This window comes from Sturnira hondurensis, unplaced genomic scaffold, assembly GCF_014824575.4.
Source record: "Sturnira hondurensis isolate 20B ecotype Veracruz unplaced genomic scaffold, ASM1482457v3 Scaffold0020237, whole genome shotgun sequence".
NCBI classification, from domain to species: Eukaryota; Metazoa; Chordata; class Mammalia; order Chiroptera; family Phyllostomidae; genus Sturnira; species Sturnira hondurensis.
The window spans coordinates 7,744,479-7,768,270 of NW_028092868.1; the positions used below are offsets into that span (position 1 = coordinate 7,744,479).

Here is a 23,792-nt window from a genome sequence, read left to right on the forward strand (position 1 = left end):
CACCTCTTTTGTCTTAGATTTGTGTTTATGTGTTATAGACAGAATTAGGCACTTATCATTAAAATTAAAAATAAACACAGTGATGGCCAGAGGGAAGGGGGCGCTGGGTCGTGGTGGGCTAAGCAAAGGAAAGTGCGGACGTCTGTAATAGTGTGAACAATAAAAATAAAGTTAAAAAATAAATACTGGTCTGCCAGAATACCCTGACCTATATAATTGTTATTATTTTTAAAGCCAAATAAATTTTCTTTCAGGATGATGGGGCTCACTAGAATATAAGTCAAATCCCTTGATTTTGAAAATGCATGTGACTTTTTGGTTAATTGGGACCATGACATTGTCTGTTTCCCTCGTTTAGCTTCTCCTAGGATTGAAACATGGAACCACTGAAGAAGACATAATTTCATAAATAATTGCTCACCTTTCGGGAACTAGACTGCAGCTGTCTTTGACTGATGCAGGCAGACGTGTTTATCCCCGGTGTTTATAGTCTCTGGCTGCTGAGCCTTTAAGTGCAATTGCTTGTCAGCAATTTAATCAGCAATCCTCTCCATTAAGAAAGAAGCCTCTCTACTTTTTGATGTATAAAATGCAAAACCATTTTCAATTCAGAAGTAACGCTACAACTATTTCTTTAAAATTGAGGTTCACTCAGTTGTGTTTAATTTTACAGCCATGAAACGTAGTAAGACAGATTTCTTTCCCTCCCGTTGAATACCTGAAACAGAAAATACAGTTTCTGATTTGTGCTCAACACGATGTGCATTCTGCACTTTCACATCTATAAATAATAAAATATTAGGAATAAGTAGGGGCTCCTACCGGACATGTCATACTCTGCTCGGTGTGTCCTACCTTCTAACTAAATGGGATCTAGGAGGCTAGGACAGGGGTTGGATGTCACAAGAGGTGGCTTCCATTTGGGCTCAATCCCTGAAAAGCGTTGAGACTTCGGATTAGTCAGTTCATCTCTGCGTGCCTCAGTGTTCTCATTTCTCAAATGGAAATAGCGGATGTGAAAAGTGTGAGTCTCTTCTGGCCATGCTGGATGCTTCTGTGGGTCACTGGATGATCTGTAGACCCCCCAAAAATGGCCCCTTCCTGCTTCTCAGGCTTCCTGCTGGTGCTCTCTTTTTTGAAAGGACTTCCCCAGTCACCCCATAAAGCAAAATCCAAAGCTTAGATCCCTGCTAAGAGACTATTTGCTGTTTTGTAGAGTTTTTTTTTAATGCTATTGTCTGTGAGTAATCTCTCCTTCAAATTCTGAGAGCACTTTATAATGGTATGTGCCTTACAAAGCTTTTTTCTGTCTTATTTAATATTAAGACAAATGGCCAGGGAAGACAAAGGCCATACCTTTTTATTAGCATTTTATTTCATGTGACACCTGGTCTAATGCAAGATTTCTTAAAGTGGATGCATGAGAAGTATTTATGGAACTTGTTGAATAAATAGACATGGTAGCTTGAGAGGGCTAGTGAACTTGAGGAAACAAAAGCTGTGGGAGAAATGTTGGATCATTAAATGAAAAAAAAAATCAAATAAAAGAAAAGAAATCAGATCCATGACTTAGAAAATTCCACACTGAAATCGATATAGTTATTCAACCACAAAGGCACCAGGCTAAATGCTAAATTCATTGCTTGTGCTCTTAAGTGTCCCATTTTTAAAGAAAAAACGCCCATTCCATTGCAGGCAGATTTATTAGGGGATAGATATAAAGAATATAGTCATAAAGCATTTAAATGTAGATCATTTTGTAGATGTCAAATTGTCAACAGTTTCTGTACAAGTGACTGAGCTATGAAAATTGATCATTTCTCCATGTTTGAAGATAAGAAGATGGATTTTTAAAGAAATAATAGAAAGCAACATTTTTAAGAAGAAACTCCCACCTGATTGACATCATTCGTTACTGAACTCAGTTAGCAAAAAGAGTGAAAGCCCCACTCAACTAAGTCATTTGACTTCTTGGTGTAAAGTCGGTGTGTGAATCCAGGGAGCTATTAATATGTGGGAGGTGGTTTTAAATGCATGTGCTTCTGGGTACAAATGGGTTTAAGTTATAAAACATTTGAAAAGACTTTTTTAACTCTCAAAAATTTGATTTTTCAGAACTCAGGAAATGGGTGGCAATTCCAAATGTAATGAGTGTCTAGAGTGGTGTATGGTGTTTCTCGGTTGAGGGAAACTCATTATTGTTGTGAGCGGCTGGGAGCTAGTTAAATTAAATGTTTCATTCCTGGTAGACCAACCAATCAACTGGAGAACCTGGGCCATTGCTATTCCCAAATGAAAACAGTGGAAAGATTAAGGAGAATCCGAGAGGGGAGGAGGGAATGATAGTTACATGAATTTTAAAACAGACATTCTTTCTAGCCACATATGCCCAGAGCTGAGAACTTACAGAAAATATTTTAAATCCAGAGTCTATTATATTATCTGAGAAATGGTGATGGTACAGAGTAAACTCCCTCCTACATTTTCTTCTGGTAANCCAACCAATCAACTGGAGAACCTGGGCCATTGCTATTCCCAAATGAAAACAGTGGAAAGATTAAGGAGAATCCGAGAGGGGAGGAGGGAATGATAGTAACATGAATTTTAAAACAGACATTCTTTCTAGCCACATATGCCCAGAGCTGAGAACTTACAGAAAATATTTTAAATCCAGAGTCTATTATATTATCTGAGAAATGGTGATGGCACAGAGTAAACTACCTCCTACATTTTCTTCTGGTAAACTTTCCATTGCATTCAATAAAATAGGGCTTTTCTATTTTTTTTTTTTGGCCTCAGTTCTTTTGTTATAGATTTCAATGCTAAAATTAAGTCAAGAAAGAAAAACAGATAGAAAATAATACGTAGAAAGAGTCAGCAGGTAGAGAATGGGGGCATTCATATACTGTTGAACCCTAGGTCCAACCGTAACACTGGGAGTGGTTGTTCTCATATAGTTTTGTTCCCAGGGCACGATAAGAAATCCAGGGTTCCCGAGAACTGGGAGGCGGGGAAAGGACTGAGATAGCAGCAGCTTCTGATGAGATGATCAGAGAGGAAGTGAATGGAGCATGGCTCTCTGTAAGTTACCACATCCTGAATATCAAAGTCGCCTCTCTATTTGCAGTCTAGTTTCACTCTTTCACTGATTGGTTAACGACCCCTTACTGATGATTAATCACAAAAGATATAAGTCAGAGTGATGAGCCGTTTGTCAATTTGGCCAAAGAGAAATTTCAAACCTAAAAAATGAAAACAGACTGCCTCACAGCGGTCCTTCTTTGGTTGATTGATGATCCCACTTTAAGCCTGCAGAATGCACGTTGGTTTCGAAGCCAAGTTATGTAAATTATCATTTAATGTAAAGTATAATAAAATTGTCCATTGATGTCTCAGCAAAAACAGCTTGATTCTACATCCAGCCATGATTCTCCATTTCCCTCTCATGGCCAAACCACTGATGGGAATCTTTTGGACTTGCTGCCTCCATTTCTTGTCCCTCATGTTACCCTTAATCTCCTGCAACCCAACTTCCTCTTCTGTTCACTCCAGGGTCACTCAGGGCTTCCTCGTTGGTCTTTGGTCCTGTTCTCTTCTCACTCTTCATTGTCTTACATTTCACAGAACGGCTGACTTTGTCGGCCACTCTCTGTCTGAAGACATTTCTCTTGGTTTCATGCCATATGACATACTCATTGGGAAACTTTTGGGGGCTCTGCCCTGATTCTATTTGAGGAGCTCTGCTCCTTCGTCGACGTGCATAAGAAAAGCTCTTCGAACAACGTCGCTGACACAGGGCTGTGAATAGTGTGTGAGTGTTTGCCGCCCCAACTAAATTGTCAGCACTCAATGCTGAGACTTTTATTGCGGCCACTGACATGTTTTCTGGCACAAAGTCCACTGCACGCGTGTTCCTGAACTAAAGTGGATGCGTGTGTATCTAACCTCCACAATTAAATGGCAAGTTTTAGAGAGCAAAGACTTTATATTTATCAAGTGCCTATCGTCTCTATGACTGTTTTTGCATAATTAATTTACATTTGTGCATTTACTGATTTTACCAAAGCTAACATTTTATTAATGGCAAAGTCTAATGGGACTGTCATGATTTCCAAATACTGAAAATAACCTGAGTGATGTCCAAGATACTAAGATCAACCCTAGTTAAGGTGCTTCAAAACTAAACACTCCAGGAATTTCAATGGAGAGCCTAGGCTTAGGTGATTTTTACGTAAAATCATCGGAAGGGAAATCAGTCCTGTTTCTGATTGGGGAAACCAGACAGCACTCAGCAAGAAAATGAAAGGAAGTATCCACAATGTAATCCAAGTATTTTATAAAAGAATTATAGTAGGGTCCATGGAAAATACCATGGCATAGATTTTCACTTGATGGCTCTGGAAGCAATGTTAAGATATTACATTGAAGAGAGAAACTGTCAGCTAGATTGTACGTGATGTTGGGTGGGACCCTTCCACTGTTTAATTTCCAGAAGATAATAAGGAAGCTAAAAATGTATTGTCATTTCTATATGAAATGTTTGTTTTTAAATTTTTTTGACCATCTTAAAAAATGATCTCTTTTGTAATGGAGGGTAGATTGGGGAGTCACTGGAAGTATACGTAGGGAAAAAACCATGAAAATCAAATGTTTTGGGGTCCAAAGACGCCTTTGCCTCTGCAGAGCTGTGCTTTTCAGGCAAAGCAAACCCTCCAAGCCTCAGTCATTTTATTTTCATACTTACCTCCCTGAACTGTTGTCAAAAATTAGAGAATATAGTATATAGGGAGAGACCTTGTAAAATATAAAGTCTAAGGGCTGACTTTTAGATGTTTGTGGAGAGAATAAATATTTTATCGAAAATGAAGTAAGGTCAAAAGGCATTAAATTTTTAGAGATTCCATATTGTCTGCACAACTCCCTTCAGTGGGGCTTGGATAAAGGATCTGACATCTTAAGTGGATCACCCGAGAGCCGCTTTGAGGGGCGGGAAGCGCTGGGGAGAGTGTAAGCCGCTCTCAGCTCCCGCAGGACACAGGCTGTTTGAAGGTCTCTGGGTGATATCCCAGCATCGAAGGAGGAGGGGCATCACACCTGATGAAGCCCAGTCACCCTCTCCTTACCGAAAACAGCTCTGAGAGCTGAGAGGCCTTCTTCATTGTACAGAAGGGCGAGCAATGACATTACAATGTGATCATGAAAGATGCTTCATTAGTAAGGGGAACTTCAGTATAACTGGGTTGACGTGTTTTTCAAAGGTAATGGATACTTTTATCTTTTGATTACAAATGCTTTATCTTTTGAATAAGAGCTTGCTCCCAAGAAGGCATGAACCAGGGAATAAGGATGAAACCAACAAGACCCAAAATACCTACTATTAAAAAAATAATATCCCCGGGGAGGGTGGTTCCAAGGGTGATTTGTGAAGGGTTGCTTCTAAGCAGATTCAGATAGAATAGATAGAATCGCTTTTCCTTCCAAAGTGGCTAGTCATCATGAGAAAAAAATTAAAGTTAGCACTTGAAAAATACAATATAGAAGACAACAACAAACACCGAAATTTTATATAAAAACAAGCGTGCGACCAGAGATACAGAAAGAACGCTGACCTCCTATCTAATGATTAACTCGTGCGAGAGGTAAGGCACAAAATGACCATCCATGATATTTCCCACAAAGGAAAGGTTACAGACCCAAAAATAGATGGTAAAATGCTCGTTGTCGGTTTTTTCATTTTGCATTAACCTCCATGGCTTTCCTAGTAAGTCTTTACCCAGATGCTAATTAAGCAGAGGTTTGCTTTGCGCATCCATGTTTAATATTCACCCCTCATAGTTCAGTGAAACCTGCAGCACGAGGCTTGCCAGTTAAAAGCCGTCCTGACCTACTTCCCTGTGAAATCAATGGGAGACATACAAAGACTCACAAGAAGCTGACATTTAAGGCCAGCTCCTAATCTGCGCTGTGTTTCCGTGCGCTTCAGCGTTCTTTCTTTCTGTATACATTTTAAAAGTTCTCCTAAGGATAGAGAAGTGTGTGGAGGCTCTGCAGCCCGAGGAGGGAAGCCATCCCTGAGTGCTGTGTCCCTGGGGGCCTTGTGAGCCCAGGTGGCACCTCCATTTGTCGTGGTGTCCAATGAACAGCAGCCTCCAGGTCTGGAGGTGAGGAAGTAAAAGACAGGCCTAAAAGGCACCCACTTGCATTCAGATATGATCTACAAAGAAGCAGAACGGAATCGATCAGAATAAGGTGTTCAGACACCTGTGTTCCAAGGCTTTTGAAAGTAAAAACATGCAGTATATGGCAAATCTTTATGAAGGCCTATATGTCAGAGAGCTGAATTGTAAGGCATGAGACAGGAACATGAAGAGAACCAGTGGAACAGGTGGTCATCAGGGCAGCTGAGCGTGCTGGGTCTCCATCTGGGGAGGGGTTCCTTGTAAAGAGCAAGCAAGTTCCCTGTGGGTGGAATATGCAGTCACATAAAGGGGTCCATGTGAGACCTGATGGAAATGGAAGGTCAGCCTTATGCGAAATCCTAGACTACTAAGCTACAGTGGGGTGAGCCTGTAAAACTGACGGAGGAAATACCGTTCAGTGCGCATATCTTTTACTTCCTTGGTTAAGTTTATTTCCAATAATTTTATTCTTTTTGATGCTATCATACATAAACATTTCAACTATGTATATGCATAATTCAGTGTTTTATTCATTCAGTGAACACTGATAAAATTCCTACTGTGTGCCAAGTACTATTCCAGGCGCTAGAATGTTTATTTTGAAATGTCAGTCAAGAATTCAAGTGAGGATGAGAGAGACATTTATTAATAGAGAGAACACTTTCTGAGGCAAGGTTTGGCAGCCAAAACTATTATTACGAAGGTATGAATAGTCAAGAAGATGGGCAGATTGAGAGTTAAGCATTTGAGGAAGACATTCTGTGCCTCTTCCTTCTTTGCCTCTATATGGCGCCATTCCAGCCCTCCTGGCCCGTGTCACAGCGTCGTCATAGGTTCTGAAGCCCACAAAGCCCAGGCATCCAGGACTCACCCCAGCGGCCTGGGCTTGGAGACCCTTAGGAGATGACTGTTTTTTGCCTGAGGTGTAACTATAGCTTCATCTAAACCATATTGTATCACAGCAGCACTTTCTCCTCATCCTCCTTCCATTTTTTTCTTTTTTCATGGCTTCCTTCCTATTCTTTAACCCAGGAACCTAATGCAAAACAATGGATATTATAATGCTCTGTGGCCTTGTTCATCATCCACATTGATTTTGCCACAAAGAAGTCTGCTGTCAGATAACTTATGAAAGAAGATGCCATGCTAATAAAAAATGCCACTGCTGTCAGAAATAAGAAGTGACATTTAATTCAGGTCCTGGTTCTGTTTTTCATTTGATTTTCAAAAAAGAAAAAAATGAAAAATGAACACCTTTATTTCTGAGCCAAATTGTGATTACGCTGCTCACACATGTACGTGTGTGTATATATGAAAGTCAAGGATGAAAAAAATGACAGGAGTTGAAACCAGGGGACAGGTGGCATGCACCTAATGTAAAAGGAAGCTGGAAAAGTGACAGCTATAGAAAGGGAGGGAGGAAGAAGTCAGTGATATTACCACGTGAAATTTCCAAGAGAAGAACTCTTGTACGTTACCTTCCTTGGCTCCAAAGAAAACAGTGAAGAATAACATCATTGACTCCCTACTCTTTGTTCTTCCATCGTGATTCACATAGCAGGAGCTCCATAAATGTTTGCTAGACCTCAGGAATAGTCCTGTTTAACTCCTTCACATTTACACACTGAAATCCAAAGAGCTTCAATGACTTGAGCAAAAATATAATGTTGTGTAGAAGAACAACCTGAAATGAGTTCTAGCTCTTTGGAGCTCCTTCTAAATATGGATATCATCATTTAAATATATTTCTATTGGTTTTTGCCTATATCTTCACTTGATCTTCTTGACTGACCATTTCAGCCCTGGCTGGTGCAGCTCAGAATATTGATCATCAGCCTAAAGACTGAAAGGTCTATTGGATTCCTGGTCGGGCACTTGCCTGGGTTACAGGCCAGGCCCCTATTTGGGGGTGTGCTAGAGGCAACTGAGCGATGTTTCTCCCTCTACTCCCCCCTCTCTAAAAACAGATAAATAAATAATCTCTTTTAAAATAAATAAAATACTATTTGGGGGGCAAAGGTCAAACCTTGCTCCTTGGAGACTTCTCCTGACCAAGTGTAGTTTTTCCCTTTCAAATTTATATGACTATTTTCCTGAAGAATCCTATAAGAAATTCATATTGGCCAACAGTAATTCCCAGACACCATTTATTTCTCTAGCCATATTTATCTAGAGAATTGGTGAATGAAAACCATCAGGAAGTACAGTGCTGTATATATATTCAGTTCTGTAGCTGTCAGTAAATGTCCCCTAGAAGGTTTACTATCCCTACCTTGCTTTTCTTGTAAAACCCCTAATAGATGTGACTTCTTTAACCTCCCCCCCAGTACAGCTATTAATAACTGTGATTACAACACCCTAAGTTTTTGCATTTACTTTGATAGAAATGAAATACTCTTATTACCCTTTGTGATGAAGAAATTATTCTTCTTAGCATTTAGTGTTTGCTTCAGAAACATGTATGGATATATTTTCAAAATTACATCTTTCAGGAAAAATGGAAATGATCTTTTTCTTCCCATGCATTAATATTTTTAGTGCCTGAATACCTCTGTTTCTTTTACAGAAGATTAAGGCATTTTTTTTTCCATCTGCCTGTTAAAGTGATTTGAGTCTTAATTAAAGTTCATTGCACCTGTGCATATATTCCACTACCCACACACCTCCCACCTACCAGTGGAAAAGCTTGTCTTTCCTTCACAAAGTAAAACAGGCAACTATGACCTTTTTATTAAAAAAAGTCTCATGAGCAGAGAAAATAGACAGTACTGAGAAGTATGAGTTTTGGTTATCTTAGATGAATTATGTCTTATCTTCCAATTATTATTAAAAAGTGGGTTATCTTCTTTAAACTGCTGGTTTCCTTATCATGTAGAAGGCAGCCTAGGTGAAGAAGTCAAGTGAAAGAACCAAAATTCAGCAAATTTTCACCAACCCACTCATTGGTTGTCTGTGTGTGTGTTTCTAGCTTGGGCAGATTAATCCTTCCTTATTTATGAAGATGCGGAGTGATCATAACAGAAATAACTAAATGAGTGATGGAGGTCATCTTAAAATTTAGTGTAGTCAAATATTTTTCCTCTCTAAGAATAAAATTTTTTTCAAGGAATCTAATAAATAAAAATAGATTAGCTGCTTGTTTTCTTCTACCCACTTTCTTTTCTGTTGAGTAAGAAAAGATCATTTAACTGCTTTCAGCTAAAATAGAAAAAAATGGAAACAAAGGACCCAGTCTACAAAAAGAATGATGAAAAGTATTTTAAATGTTGTTAAAAAATGTTTTATTATGTTTAGAACAGTGGATCTCAACCTTGACTTTATTTTTTAAACTCACAGGAGCTTTTAAATTTTTTAAAAGATTTTATCTATTCATTTCTAGAGAAGGGAAGGGAAGGAGAAAGAGGAGAAAAACATCACTGTGTGGTTGGCTCTCAAGTGCCCCTCCTGGGGACCTGGCCTACAAGCCAGGCATGTGCCCTGAATAGGAACTGAACCTGTGACTCTTTGATTCACAGGCCAGTGCCCAATCCACTGAGCCACACCAGCCAGGGCAAAACCTTTGGGAACTTTTAAAAATCACCAGTGTCAAAGCCCAACCTTCAGTAATCTAATTTAATTGTGGCCCAGGCGTGGGTCCTATTGAAAGACCCCCCCAATTTTCCTAATAAGCATTTAGCACTGAACAGCTCTAGTGTAGAATATACTCTGGTGTTTGTCAGTAAAATCTAAAACTTGAGGCTCCTCCAGCCCAGATGCTTCATTTAAAGATAAGCAAATGAAGGCTCAGAAGGGGAAAATGATTTGCTCAAGGCCTCACAGCTAATTAGGGGCTAAGTCTGAACTGGCACCCAGGGCCCCACTAGCCCTCAGACAGCTCTGTTTACACCATACGATGCTGTGGCTGGGACTTCCCAGATCACAGCATTCAGAGGTACGAACCCTCGGCACTCGGTTGCTAAATTGCTGGTATGAACCCACGCACTGCATCATTAGCTCGGTTTCATATCCTCCAATAGCAGCTAAGCCCTTCCTGCACACATGTGGTGATACGTCATGCAACGGCAACTTCAGTTTTGATCCCAAATGCCTCATAGTAATTTCCTGTGCACATTAAGTCAGCCTTGAGGATACGTAACAGTCTCCTGCATTACAAAGTCTTCTCAGTTTATAAAGCGTCTGGTAACAGAGTATTGCTTTGGTCTTTCCAGTCATTCTCTTCCTCTCCTGTTGTTCAAAGGGCTGCTCTGACATCACCACTTTAAAAAATAGATGAAAACGGAAGCGCTGGGGAGGCGTGGAGAGAATTCCGCATGTTTTCCTATAGAAGAAAAAGTCCATTTTAATTTCTTGCATCTGATAGATAGTTAGTTACTTTCTCCCCTTGGCCTTAGGAAGCAGTGATTTGACTCCTAAAGCCAAATCTCCTTGAATAGCCCACAAAAGGGCAGCTCAAATTATAGTCATGTTTTTTTTTTTTCTTAATTCCCTTTGTACCATTGTTACTTCTCCTCGAACTCGGAGTTTTATTCAGCGTTTTGGCTGTGTGATTGTTCGTGCAGTTGGCTGCACCGGAGGGTGTTTTGTGTGGAAAACCACCCCTCTCTGTCCCGTGGTATCAGCACTTAGTTTGAAAATCTTAAAATAAACCGAGGTTGTAGTTTTAGGAATATCGGGTTTCTGGGTTTGGACATTTTGACCAAATATCGTTTCCATAAGGTATTTAGATGCACATAAATCCTATTTCACTTTAAACTGAGGAAATAAAGTAAGTGATTTTAAGATTTGGCCTCTCTCTATATATACATGCACACACACACATCATGGTGTGTGTGTGTGTGTGTGTATATATAGTGTGTGTATGTGTGTGTGTGTATACTTTCACATCCAGAAGGCATCTTAGAGATATTGTGGTATGGATCCCTCGTCGGAGAGAAGAATACAAAGAAACACAGAAAGCAAGAAAACATACCCTGTGTCACCCAGCTGATGGCGGAACCATCCCAGGGTCAAGTACCCCCAACAATTAAATCCAGAGATCTTTGTGTGATGCAGGTATTCAGTCAGCATTACTATGATGGAGCTGTGGGGAGGAGGAAAAGTGTAAAAACCGCACGTTTGAGTCCCTGTGGCCCCCTTTAAGGAGTTTTTTTAGATTGTTGGCTTTATGTTACTTTGCTGCCTTGTGTCCTACTTAAGAACAACTTTGTTACCGGGTCTTCTGTAGCTGTTGACACATCATTTTGGAGTTTGTCAAAAGATACAGATATTTCAAAACATCTTAAGTCAAAATGTGTGCCAGGCCCGGGTTATAAAGGTTTATAATCTGAAAACTCTGTGTGTCAAGTATTTGAGAATTCTGTTGTCTTTCTCAGAGGTTTTCCACAGCAGCTTCTCTGTCAAGTATGTGGAGAATTTGATGAAAAGGAGATAAGAGAAGATAAAGTACTACCAGGTCCTAAGTGAGGAAGAAAAATGAAAGGCAGCCATTGGCATTATGGGGGCCGTGGAGAGCTGTGTGCGTGAACACTTAACGTGGTAAATTACAGGGATGTGTTTGCATTCTCGTGCACTATTTTAAAGTAAAAAGATTGTTGAACAATAAGGACACTTCCCATAATTGTGTTCTGTTTTAGATATGCAAAGAATTGACTCTGGATTCAGGGTCATTATGTAATTAATTCTCAGTGTCACCTTGTCTGGTATTCCTGTAAATCTTGACATCAGATTGAGAGCAGACAACAAAGTTAGTTAAAAAAAATGATTACCTCACTATTGAAATGACGGTAGATTTTTAAATTTCCAAAAGTGATCTTTATCTGGTAAAAATACTCAGGAGTTCACCTGGTTTGGATGCAAGCACTAAAAATTGTTGATAAAAAGATTCACCACGAAATATTTTGTGCTTCTGCACCTTTGCATGTATGTCCATACACCTCACTGAAAAAGATGTTTAAGAACTTGCCAACACTGTAACGTGGAGATGGTGGTATGTGGAGTCCTGTGGGTTTCAAAATGGTGCTAAGAATGAGTCTCTAACCTGGTGTGACTCCTCACACACCTTCCTCCTGGTCCTTTTTGCGCACTCCTCCTGGGGGAGTCTTCCTTTAATACTGATGGTAGTTTTTAAAGTATTTTTATTACACCCAGAGTTAAGGAACAAAGCCTTCCTTGCTGAATTCCTATCTGTATTTGACAACTTAACTAATCTTTCTGTTCTTTATTTATGTTCATATGCCAACAAAAATATTATCTTCATTAGAAAATTGAGGATTTTAAATTTAGACTATATTTTATAGGAGAAAAAAAACGAGAGACAATATCTGTCAAAAATCTGTATTAGGAGAGTCCAACTGTTGTAGCAAAACCTCAAAAAATCCCAGCCAGCAGGAGTGGTGTGCAAAAGGATGAGAGTTTTGTGGGGAGTCCTTTGACCAGACCTGGAGGTGGTGTGTACCCCTCCCACCCACATTCTCACAGCCAGACCTCAGCCAGGAAGCACGGTTTAACAAGACCTACAGAGAGAACAGTCAGATTGGGTCAGCCCCTGGCCACGCTCAGCCCACAGCCCTCTCTGCTTCTGTATCACGAGAACAAATGAAAATATAAATCACATTCTCTGAGCAAATTGTCTCTTTGCCCTAAAATACTAGGATTTCTTAAAGACAGTGTTATGAAAATGGGTCAACGCTTGAGCTACGCCTGATGACTCCGGTGAAGGTGTTTTAGGTCGAGATAGCCTGTCTCTACAGTCCTCACACATGTGGATTTAAAAAGGGGGGATGGTTAAATCATCTGAACATTTAACTGAGGGTTTATAAAGACCAAACATGGTCTTGGAAATTCTAGTTATGGTTCCATGACTATGAATAAGTGTTATTTCTTGCAACCACAAAAAAGAACTGTTGAAAATAAATAGTAAGTTCCAGTGACTTATGGCAAGAGGTGTATATACTATGTGTGGCCAGGAAGACTGTCCCTTTATCAGGTCTTTGCTATGTGCCATTTCTGTGGCCTTGAGCACGTGAAGTAAAGATCTGAGCTGCTTTCACACCTATAAAATTTTTAGAATTCTTTGCATATTTTATTCTACTTCAGCGCACCTCATATACTTTATTACCTTATTAAGTAATGTGCCTCATCTAATTGATTAAAACCAGGGTTCAACCTTCCATGCCTTCTGGACACAGATCTGGACTTTCTTTCCCATTTTATTTAAAGCCATGAAATCTCCCAACACCTGAGCTGTTGCTCTTTATGTTTAGGGATGGCATCCTTTGGACGTTGGAATTCACATAACTGACCCAGGTGACAGTGCACCCGAGAGAGAAGTAACAATACAAAACAAACACAAATATTGCCCCTGTTCCCTGATGCCCTTTTATTGTGGAGACACGGAGCCTTTGCCCTAGTTTCCCTGGAGACTCGGGAGACGGAATAAAAGACATTCAGGAGGAGACCCCAGGGCTCGCCTGGACTCGTAGGGCAACCGCCTCAGGTTGTCTGGCTCTGACCAGCTCCAGACACCAGGTCATAAGAGGCACCATGACATTCAGTAAGTGTCCAGGCCAGGTAACCACGGGAGTCAGAGTTGTAGGTCTGTGTTCTGAAGAAGAGTGATTCAGGAGAGACAGACCCCTCCCTCTGGGTTCTAAAAGGTATTTCCTTAAAAACAGAAGTCTAGTTTTGAATTGCTCCAGAAACAACTACCAACCACCAGCAAATGGTGGTTCTGGGAAGGAGGCCGACTTGCACTCTGTAGAAGAACTTTCTAGCAATTCAAGATGTTCGTAGTTGAGCCAAGCTTTCCCATGCGGTGGGAACCCTTCCTACACCCTAGAGCTATCATTGCGAAGGCCAGACTCCATCTTTGCAAAGATGTACACTGGCACCTTGCTTTTTGTGTGCAATTGTGGTCACCGAGGTCCCTTTCAGCTCTAAAATGAGGTGACTGAATCTCATACCCATCTGATAGAGCAATTTAGTTTAGTGCCTCCTTCAGCACTTCAAATGTATTGTCTTCTCTGACTAAATAAGCCTTTGGGATCACCTTTCATTATTTTCATTGTTCAGCCGTTGGAATAGGATGGAGAGATTTTTATCCTGCTGCTTATGCCAATAAGAGGGGATAGTTCTGGAGGATTCCTTGTGTCCACAGGAAACTCGGACACTCATCAGCAACATGAACATTGGCGTCTGTATTGCCAGGCACAATTAGAGTCCATATGTGGTAACCAGGCAATTCCTATGTGACAGTGTGCAAGGTCAAGAATAACAACAGTCACAAACCCCAGATATGAAAGGCTTTTATTTAAATTATCTGAATCAGCTAGATGTTCATAGAAATAATAAAATAATATGACAAGTTAATCTTTTTAAATATTGCAAAACAAGAAAGGAAACAAAGCGGAATCTAATGTTCCCCTATGAAACTAGTGGTACTGGTCATTTTTCCAAATAACACTTATTTTCCCAGGGAAATATCTTGTTTTCTGCTCTATCATTAGCAAGTCAAATAGAAACCTCTATGGACTAACAAGGAAAATAATGTCAGTTATACTAACTAATCCATGCTTGTCAGTGCGGGTCATCAGCTCATGTCATGGCCCAGGGGCTCTGAGACTGGAGAGACAGAAAGAGTCTCTGCGTCAGAGCCTACCATGCGGATAGATCTGGGACTGATAATGAGCTGAGTTTCCTGGATGAAGCATTCATGAGTTCATTCACCCTGTCTGTTCTCACTGTAGACGCTATCAGACATGGAGTCTTTATTTTTTCCCCAATTTTTTATTTAATTATTTTTCAAGTACAGTTTTCTGTCTATTACTCCCATCCCATCCCACCCCCGTGCTCCCTGCCTCCCTCCCATTTCTACCCTTCTCAGTTGTTGTCCATGTATCCTTTATATATGTTCCTCTAAATCCCTCCCCTATTTCCCCTGAAATTCCCTCCCCTCTCCCTTCCGGTCACTGTCAGCCTGTTCTCTATTTCAGTGTCTTTGGTTATATTTTGCTTGCTTGTTTGTTTTGTTGTTTAGCTTCCTGTTAAAGGTGAGATCATATGGTATTTGTCCTTCAACACCTGGCTTATTTCACTCAGCATAATGCTTTCCAGTTCCATCCATGATGTTGCAAAAGGTAGGAGCTCCTTCTTTCTTTCTGCAGCATAAAATTCCATTGTGTATATGTACCATAGTTTTTTGATCCATTCATTTACTGACGGGCACCTAGGTTGCTTCCAACTCTTGGCTATTGTAAATTGTGCTGCTATGAACATTGGGGTGCATAGGTTCTTTGGGATTGGTGTTTTAGGGTTCTTAGGATACAATCCCAGCAGTGGAATTGCTGGGTCAAAAGGCAAGTCCAATTTTAGTTTTCTGAGAAAATTCCATACTGTTTTCCATAATGGTTGTACCAGTCTGCAATCCCACCAACAGTGGACCAGAGTCCCCTTTTCTCCACACCCTCTCCAACATTTGTTGTTTATTGCTTTGTTTATGATAGCCATTCTCACCGGTGTAAAGTGGTATCTCATTGTAGTTTTAATTTGCATCTCTCTGATAGCTAGTGATATTGAGCATCTTTTCATGTGTCTCTGGATCCTCTGTATGTCCTCCTTGCAGAAGTGTCTGTTCAAGTCCTTTCCCCATTTTTTAATTGGGTTAGTTGTCTTCTTAGAGTGAAGTCGTGTGAGTTCTTTGTATATTTTGGAGATTAAACCTTTGTCTGAGGTATCATTGGCAAATATGTTTTCCCATACAGTTGGTTGTCTTTTTATTTTAATGCTGTTTTCTTTAGCTGTGCAGAAGCTTTTTATTTTGATGAGATCCCATTTGTTTATTCTTTCCTTTATATTCCTTGCTCTAGGGGACATATCAGTAAAAATGTTGCTGCGTGAAATATCTGATATTTTCCTGCCAAAGTTCTCCTCTAGGACTTTAATGGTGTCACTACTTATATTTAAGTCTTTTGTCCACCTTGAATTACTTTTAGTGTATGGTGTAAGTTGGTGCTCAAGTTTCATTTTTTTTGCATGTAGCTGTCCAGTTCTCCCAACACCATTTGTTGAAGAGGCTGTCTTTACTCCATTTTATGTTATTGCCCCCTTTGTCAAATATTAATTGACTGTAGAGAGTTGGGTTTATTTCTGGGTTCTCTATTCTGTTCCATTGGTCTATGTGCCTGTTTTTATGCCAGTACCAGGCTGTTTTGATTACAGTGGCCTTGTAATACAGTTTGATATCAAGTATTGTGATCCCTCCTACTTTGTTCTTCTTTCTTAATATTGCAGCTGCTATTCGGGGTCTTTTATGGTTCCATATAAATTTTTGAAGTGTTTGTTCTACAGACATGGAGTCTTTAGTTCTAAGGAGCTTACAGCCTGATGGCGGGACAAGACTTATAAATCACTAATTATATGATTTTTCCAGCCAGAAAAAGAAAAAAAGTTTGGAGAAAGGATCATACTGTCATTTTCAACATGTTGAAGTTCCCCAGAGAGCCGAACGCAAAGAGCCATTGGTGCTGTATTGTTTTCTTTGTCTCTAGAGCTTGGGAGGGATTTTTAGGCCATGGAGATCTGTGAGACTCCTCGCTACCATTTCGTTACTGAGAGAGTGAATGTCGATGAGGACGAGTGGATTAAAGGTGCTAGGAAAGCTCCGTGTCAGGTGTGGGTCAGACCAGATGATGAAAGCCATCAGACCTGGTGGTCCAGGCTTTACAGCAGGAAAGGAGAGTGGAAGGAATGAGTTAGAAGTCAGGGAGACAAGTGTGGACCTAGAGACAGACAGCATAAAGAGGCAGAAAATGGAGAGACTTTGAGAATGAACTTCAGAGTTAGCAGCATGGTGTGTGATAGATTGGAATCCTAGAGAGAATATTTTGGTCATGAAGAGATTGCTCCCCGTCTCTAATTCTTATTTATCATTATTTAACTATAACACTGCAAGAAGTTTAAGAAAATTATGTGCACAACACACAAGCTTAACGACAAATGTAATGCAATTTTCACAGCAAGATTTCAATCCAAGATCTGATTTCAATATGAGAATCAGATTTTAGATGAATAGTCAACATTCAGTCCCTGACTGGTGAGCAGAGGGAGGGCACAGTCTATGCATTTGGTCCTGTGCTACACGTGGAGGCTGGAGCTGTGAAGAGAACATAGATTTCACATGAAACTCCACCATAGTACCTAAGATTGATCTTGTTCAGGAAAGTTTATGTTACTAAAATGAATTTTTTGGACAGATTTTAAGAAAACATTGAAACAGGTAGACATGGATAAATATGTCCTTATTCCTCTGAATAGATGGCTTTGAGCTTTCCATACATTTTACTCTATCATTCTTAGACTAATTATCCACTTTCCATTTGTCTTTTTTCAACAGTTAATATTGAAGATTTTCATATTTCTTTTAATTAGAAAATGCGTAATGTAGGAAGCCACACATGGCTATTTGGGAAACCAGATTTATTTTTAAATACAATGCTCAGTAAATTCACTAATGATTTTCTTACTGATTTTTCAGTTCTGCCTTCTATTTTGGAGGCATATGTTAAGGTGTGAGTCTTAGGACCACGATTTCTTCCATCCTTTTGTTCCAGTTTTCCTAAATATAGCTGCCAAAATTTGCCAAAGACTAACCTCTGGGACTTGAAAACAAAGAAGGAAAAAAAGAAGAGAAAAAGGCCCCGTTTCATTTCCATAGTTGCATTGGGCTTTCATTAATTGAGGTTGGAGACAAGTTCACTTCCCTGGTATAGGTATGAGAATAAGTTGAACTAGGGGAAAAAGTGATGTTGATGGAAGTCCGTTGGCATACATCCTTGGCCTTTGTATGTAAAATGTTGTCCTAACCTGCAAAAAGAGTCTTGGACCCAGCGTTAACTTCAAGCATTTGCTTTGGTTTGGTTATTGCCCATTCCAGTGATAGATGACTCTGTGTGTAGGAAAAAAGTGGTAGTGTTTAATGGTGATCATGCAAACGAATATAGGAGTCAGCAAAAATGGGAGCACCCTTATGGTTTGTTTAAAACCTAGAAGGAAAGGTGAGGAGAAACAGATGGGTCACGGGGCTTTGAGGCTGTGACATTTGGAAGCCAGAGTACACTTTCTTTTCTTTGAAACTGTGAATAAATAGCTTGGGAATCATCTAAGATGTTCTTTTCTGACACTTGTTTGATTCACTTGACTTAGGGCGCCGATAAGCAAGTGGTGGTTAAGTTGTTTCACTGTAATTGTAATATCGTAATGCACTACTTTTACAATATTTTGACTTGTTCTTGATTTCAGTGTTATTGGGACTTAGGCTTATCTATGGGCTCACTTAAAGACCAGGACTCTTTGTGAGGTGGTTCTGAGATTACCCACCTGGTTTAAGTTCAAGCTCCTAGAATGGTACTCGATACACGCGTTTACCTAGCTGCAGAGCCTCTTGGAGCTGAAAGGGGCTATAGCACTGTGGGAGTAAACCAAGACCAAACAAATGAGAGGAGCCAAAGGCTACTTGTTCAGGGCAGTCGGCCACCAGCACTCACACTTGGCAGAGACTCGAAGGCAGGGAGAAGGCTGGGAAAGCTTTATAGTGGGAAAATGGGCAAGCAGTAGTGTGCCCTAAGTGGAGGCTGTTGGCATGGAGACGCTGTGGGCAGGCCAACTAAAAGCAAGGTTTCCTGTGTGAATAACTTTGGGTGTGTATTTGACTTTCTCCATTTGGCCCTATGTTGGAGGTCGGGCCAAAAGTCCTGGCTGTTTTGGAGCAATTGTTACCCATGTGTGGCTTCTTGGCTTGGTTGCAGGGGTTAGAGGTCTGACTTCCTAGAGCATGACTTAGAGATAGTGGGCTGGCTTCCTGGGCTGGTTACTCTAGATACTGGCTTTGAGTTCTATTTTTATACGTGGCTGGCAGTTTCCCATGAATGCCCAGTTTCTCAGCGATCATCTACTCCCAATGTACAAAATGTAAGTTAAAGTCATACAGGACAAATGGCTATAATGTATTTAGGTTAATATTCCTTTTTAGTTTTCAAAATATCTTAAAATGTAGAATATCATTCGATCTTTCTAATCAAGATGGGGAAGTTAGGCAGAGCTGGTATTATCTCCATTTTGTGGTGAAGAAAAACCAGAAGAGAAGAAACAAAGTAGTTAGTGTCATGGTTCATTAGTCCACGAATACGACCAAGGCCGCAAAGCTGGGCTCTTGGATTCCTTACCCAGGGCTGCCTGTGCTGGCTCTGACTCCAGATTCAGGTAACGGGGAAACAGAGTGTAACATTTCTACCATACGGCTGAAAGTTGATGGATATTTTAAACCTACACACAAAGAAAACAATACAGATTATCCTAATCATTTCTGTGATTTTTTTCCACTACAGAGATTTTTCAAAGATTCCTTATTTGAATTAAGCTTTCAATCTAGTGGATTTTACAACTTGTTAATGTTCAATAATCCAATTTTTGAAAATATAACTAGCTTTGTGCCACTTTCAATACACTTATAGTACTCATTTGATTCTCTCATTCCATTAGGAAGGCTGTGTTTCCTGCACACATCAGAAAGATGCTGGAGCAGTTGAGAAACCTACTAAATTAATTAAGCAATTAAATACTTGTGGAGCAATATGCTAGGGGTGCTGGAGACACCAAATGAAAATAAAGCAAAAAAAACCCCTGCCTTTAAAGAACATGATGTTTCTTGATAAGAGCAATGCATAGAAAGTTGATACAAGACAATGCCAGGGCAGACACGACCATATGCCTCAGCTTCAGCACAGGGTGGGGTATGGGTGGGAAAGGCTTCAGAGAATACTTAAATTGAGTAACCATGGCTTTGGAGAGTTAGCCGAACAAAGACAGGACATAACGGTATTCAACGCAGGAGAGGTAGGAGATAGTAACTACAGAAAAGAGCATTGTTTTTTGCTAGAGGTAAGGATGGTTTGGAAAAAGTTACAACAAACTTAGTGATCTGTTTTGGGGGAAGTGGCAAAGTTAGAGAGGAAAGGAAGAATAGATGGTGGAGAATTTTTTGAAACTTCTGGAAGGACTTTAGTCAGGGGTACATTATGAATATATTTGCATTTTTTTGTTTTTGTTTGTCTATGCACATATAGAATGGCTATTTCCTGAAAGAACACTGTTCTCATGGTAGCAAGGGGGTAGCGCCCTTACAAACCATCTTTATTACATGCATTTTTAAGCACTTCTGTACATGCATTACAGAATGGCTATCACATCTATTTCCTGAAATAACACTTGATCGTATTTTCCTTTTAAACAAATCACGTTAGCAGTATTTGGAACTTGTACTTTGGGGATTCAAGGCAACTAGTTGCAATACATAGAGGGCAATGATTTGAGCTTGAACCATAGCAGTTGAGGCAGACATACTACAAGTGTAACAGAAAAGAAAGCAAGATATTTAGAAATAAAATCTGTAGAATCTGCTGACTGATGGATCTAGGGAGTGGCAGTTAAAGAAAGAGAGGGGGAGCTTTTAGCTGGATGGTGGGCTGGACAGGAAGAACCATTAGTTTGGCAAAAATGGTGTCTGTTCAGTATCTGAAATGTTGAAATTGTTTTCCATGGGTACTCATGTAGCAGGAAGTTGAATATTTTTTTCTTTAGTCTAAAGCTCCAGAGAATGGTCCAGGCTTGTAATAAAAAGAAAAAATTAGAAAATCTCTAATAATCAGACAATTGCTAGTTGAATCCTAGAAAATCACAGACAACTGGAACGAGAGGAACAGTGGCTAAGCTCGTACCATGGGAACAACTGTCGTGCAGGGGTGTGTGTGGGAAGAGAAGTTACGGGTAGCACAGAAGTGGCGTGAGACACAGAACACAACACAGGGAGATGGGCCATCAGAGAAGCTAAGTAAGTTGAAGATGTAAATAAGAGGGTATCAAGGAGTTGTCAGATGGCTTCACCATGTCTTCTGAATTTGCCTACTTGAAGGCCAAGGGGGTGACAGCAAGCACAGTTTGAGCAGAGTGGCTGGAATGGGTTATGTCACAGTGGGCAGTGAAGTGAAAAGAGCCGAGACAGTGAGGACAGTGAGTGTGAAGTGCACTTCAAGAAGTTTCCTTGGAAATAAGCACAGGGAAGAGTTCCTAAAGGAGCCTCAAGGTTCACTCACCTTCTCCTCTTCCTACAAGAAAGTTATTTACCAGGGAGATTAACCTGTGTTCCTCAGAAAGAAAATGCCCTGTGTGATCTCCATCCATCATATTTAAATGTTGTCATCTCTAATATACATATGAAAGCGTTTTAGACAGTCGTTCTTCAGCTTTTCAAAAGGGTATGGGAAGGATGTGACTTTTGTTTAACAAAGTATAATTCTGATTAATACGCAGAATCAACAGAAGAACTGAAAGTGCGAAGCCACAGCACGGAGCCGTTACCAAAGCTGGACAGCAAGGAGAAAGGACACCACGGGGCGTCCTCCCGAGAGCCTGTCAAAGCTCAGGAATGGGATGGGACACCGGGGCCACCTGTGGTCACCAGCAGGCTGGGAAGATGCTCTGTGAGCCCCACCTTGTTAGCAGGAAACCACAGCTCGGGTAAGAAAGATCGTGATCTCCCAGATGGTAATTTCTCATGTGTCCAGAAACCGACTTTATGCAGTTATCACTTGGAGAACCACAGCCACAAATATCTCTTTCCACTCACAGGAACAGCGTGCATAGCTCTTCACAGGGGAAGGGAATGATGTATGGGGCCACTCCGGGAGCGTTATTCACATGGGCAGTAGAGAAGTGGACAGTGCTCCTTGGAGCCACGTGGTGCCACAGCCTTGACATCGCGTAGCATCTTGCACTAAATTTTACCTAAAACGCCTGGAGTCCACATCTGCAGCAGTTTTCAGTTAGAGAGCTTAAATAATTTCAAGTTTATGCCTCTTTTGCTTCCAAAACATTAACAGACAGTAAAACTGGGGATAGAAGTGTAACAAGATGCTCTGACGGCAGTGGAGGGAGTAGATGTCCTGAGACATCTGAAGTGGTGAGCTGAGGAACCCCAACTGGGAACTGGGCATGGGACTGGCTTTTGAGTCTAAGTCAGAAGAGTTAGAAAATTATACTCTACTATACCTTTAAATTTCACAAGTCATAATTAAAATCTGCAATGCAATTTGCATTGTTAAAAGATAAATGTTATTGAACCTCAATTTTTCAAATGCTTTGAACGGATTCATCTATATGGTGGACTTATGGAGAACTGTCAATTGAAATAAAAACAAATAATCGAGCAGCTTCCCGTAGTCTTCAGGTTTCTATTCCTTAAGAGTGTTAGGGCTCCAAAGAAAAGGCCAGGCCTTTAATGTTATTTTCAACTCTGATACTCATCTTTGAAGGCCATTTACATTAATTTAGCCTGTGGGCTTCCTGCCAGTCATGCACAAGGTAAAACTGAAACAGGATGAATAATCCCCGTAATTGGGGAGGGACATTTCTAGAACAGTACCCAGACAAAAGCAGAGCAGTGAGTAATACCTCCCCCCAAATTAAAACGCAATTTGCAGCTTTGGTGACGCAGGTGCCTCAGGTGTCGTGCGGATCACTGACTTCACAACATGAGTGCAAACCTCACAGGGGAAGGTAGATTATGTGAATTTAGCAAAAGTTAAAAAATGTTTTTGATAGTAAAGTATAAATAGCTATATATAGGTATATGAGAGAAAGATATTTGTGGATTTTCTTAAAAAGAAAAAGATAGGAAATAAATAGTATTGTGTAGGAAAAAATGCCACTCCCCAAAAAGGCCTGTGTCACTGTTCAATTGGAAATTATGATTAGTTTTAGGTTTATTATTAGTATTTAAAAAACTATCTGAATTTGTACCAATTCTAACCGAAAAACGTGCATACTACCTGCTGTTGTGACCAAAGATCTATTTTCTAAAACCCAAAGCATTACCTGAGTGTTCATTATGTAACTACCATTGTTCCAGGATCTGAACGGACAAGGAGTACATGCTGGTGGTCTAAGTCAAGAGTCAGAAAGACAGATGGATCATTGCAATATAGTGTACAATATTATATACAAATTACATGCAAAACAGAAGAGACATTAATTTTGGCGGGAGGTATGTTTGGGGGAGGAACAATCAGGGGCTTTTGCTAGAGTAAATGATAATTGCTTAAGGATGTGACCCTTGAACTAGAGCTTGAAACATCAAGAGCTGCTTCCAAGGCATTAGAAGAAAGAGGTCTGCCTTCTGGAGGAAAACCGGAAGTGCTGTAGGTGGGACTTGGTGTGTTTGGTGGGAAGAGTGGGAAATGTTGAGGAAGAAAACTTCAGAGTAGGTTGGAACCAGGTAGCAAGAATCCTGAAGAGCCTTGTGTATCAGTACCAACTGGCAGTGGCTTAGGTGGCAATCACCTTTGTTAACCATAGCACGGACTCTGGAGGTAGGGAGCTTCCAGTGTTTTGTCACTATTCAGTGGGTCATTGGCACCTGGGAACTTTCTGTCCTAACTCTCCTGGCCTGCCACCCTTGATATTTTTTTCATACTAACAAGTGGCTATGACTGTTCTGGGCCTCATGTCCCTGTCGACTCCCCCTTTCATTCAGTTGGGCAGAACTTGGACATGTGTTCTCCAGAC

At 40.4% G+C, this 23,792-nt stretch overlaps 1 protein-coding gene across 1 annotated transcript in view; it reads left to right on the plus strand.

The window, feature by feature from the left end:
- NYAP2 (neuronal tyrosine-phosphorylated phosphoinositide-3-kinase adaptor 2) overlaps positions 1-23,792 on the plus strand; it is a 213,981-nt gene that overhangs the window by 144,422 nt on the left and 45,767 nt on the right. Inside the window, exon 6 of the mRNA XM_037029259.1 lies at positions 21,540-21,746. Coding sequence (XP_036885154.1) covers positions 21,540-21,746 — 207 coding nt within the window. The remainder of the gene's footprint in view (positions 1-21,539; positions 21,747-23,792) is intronic.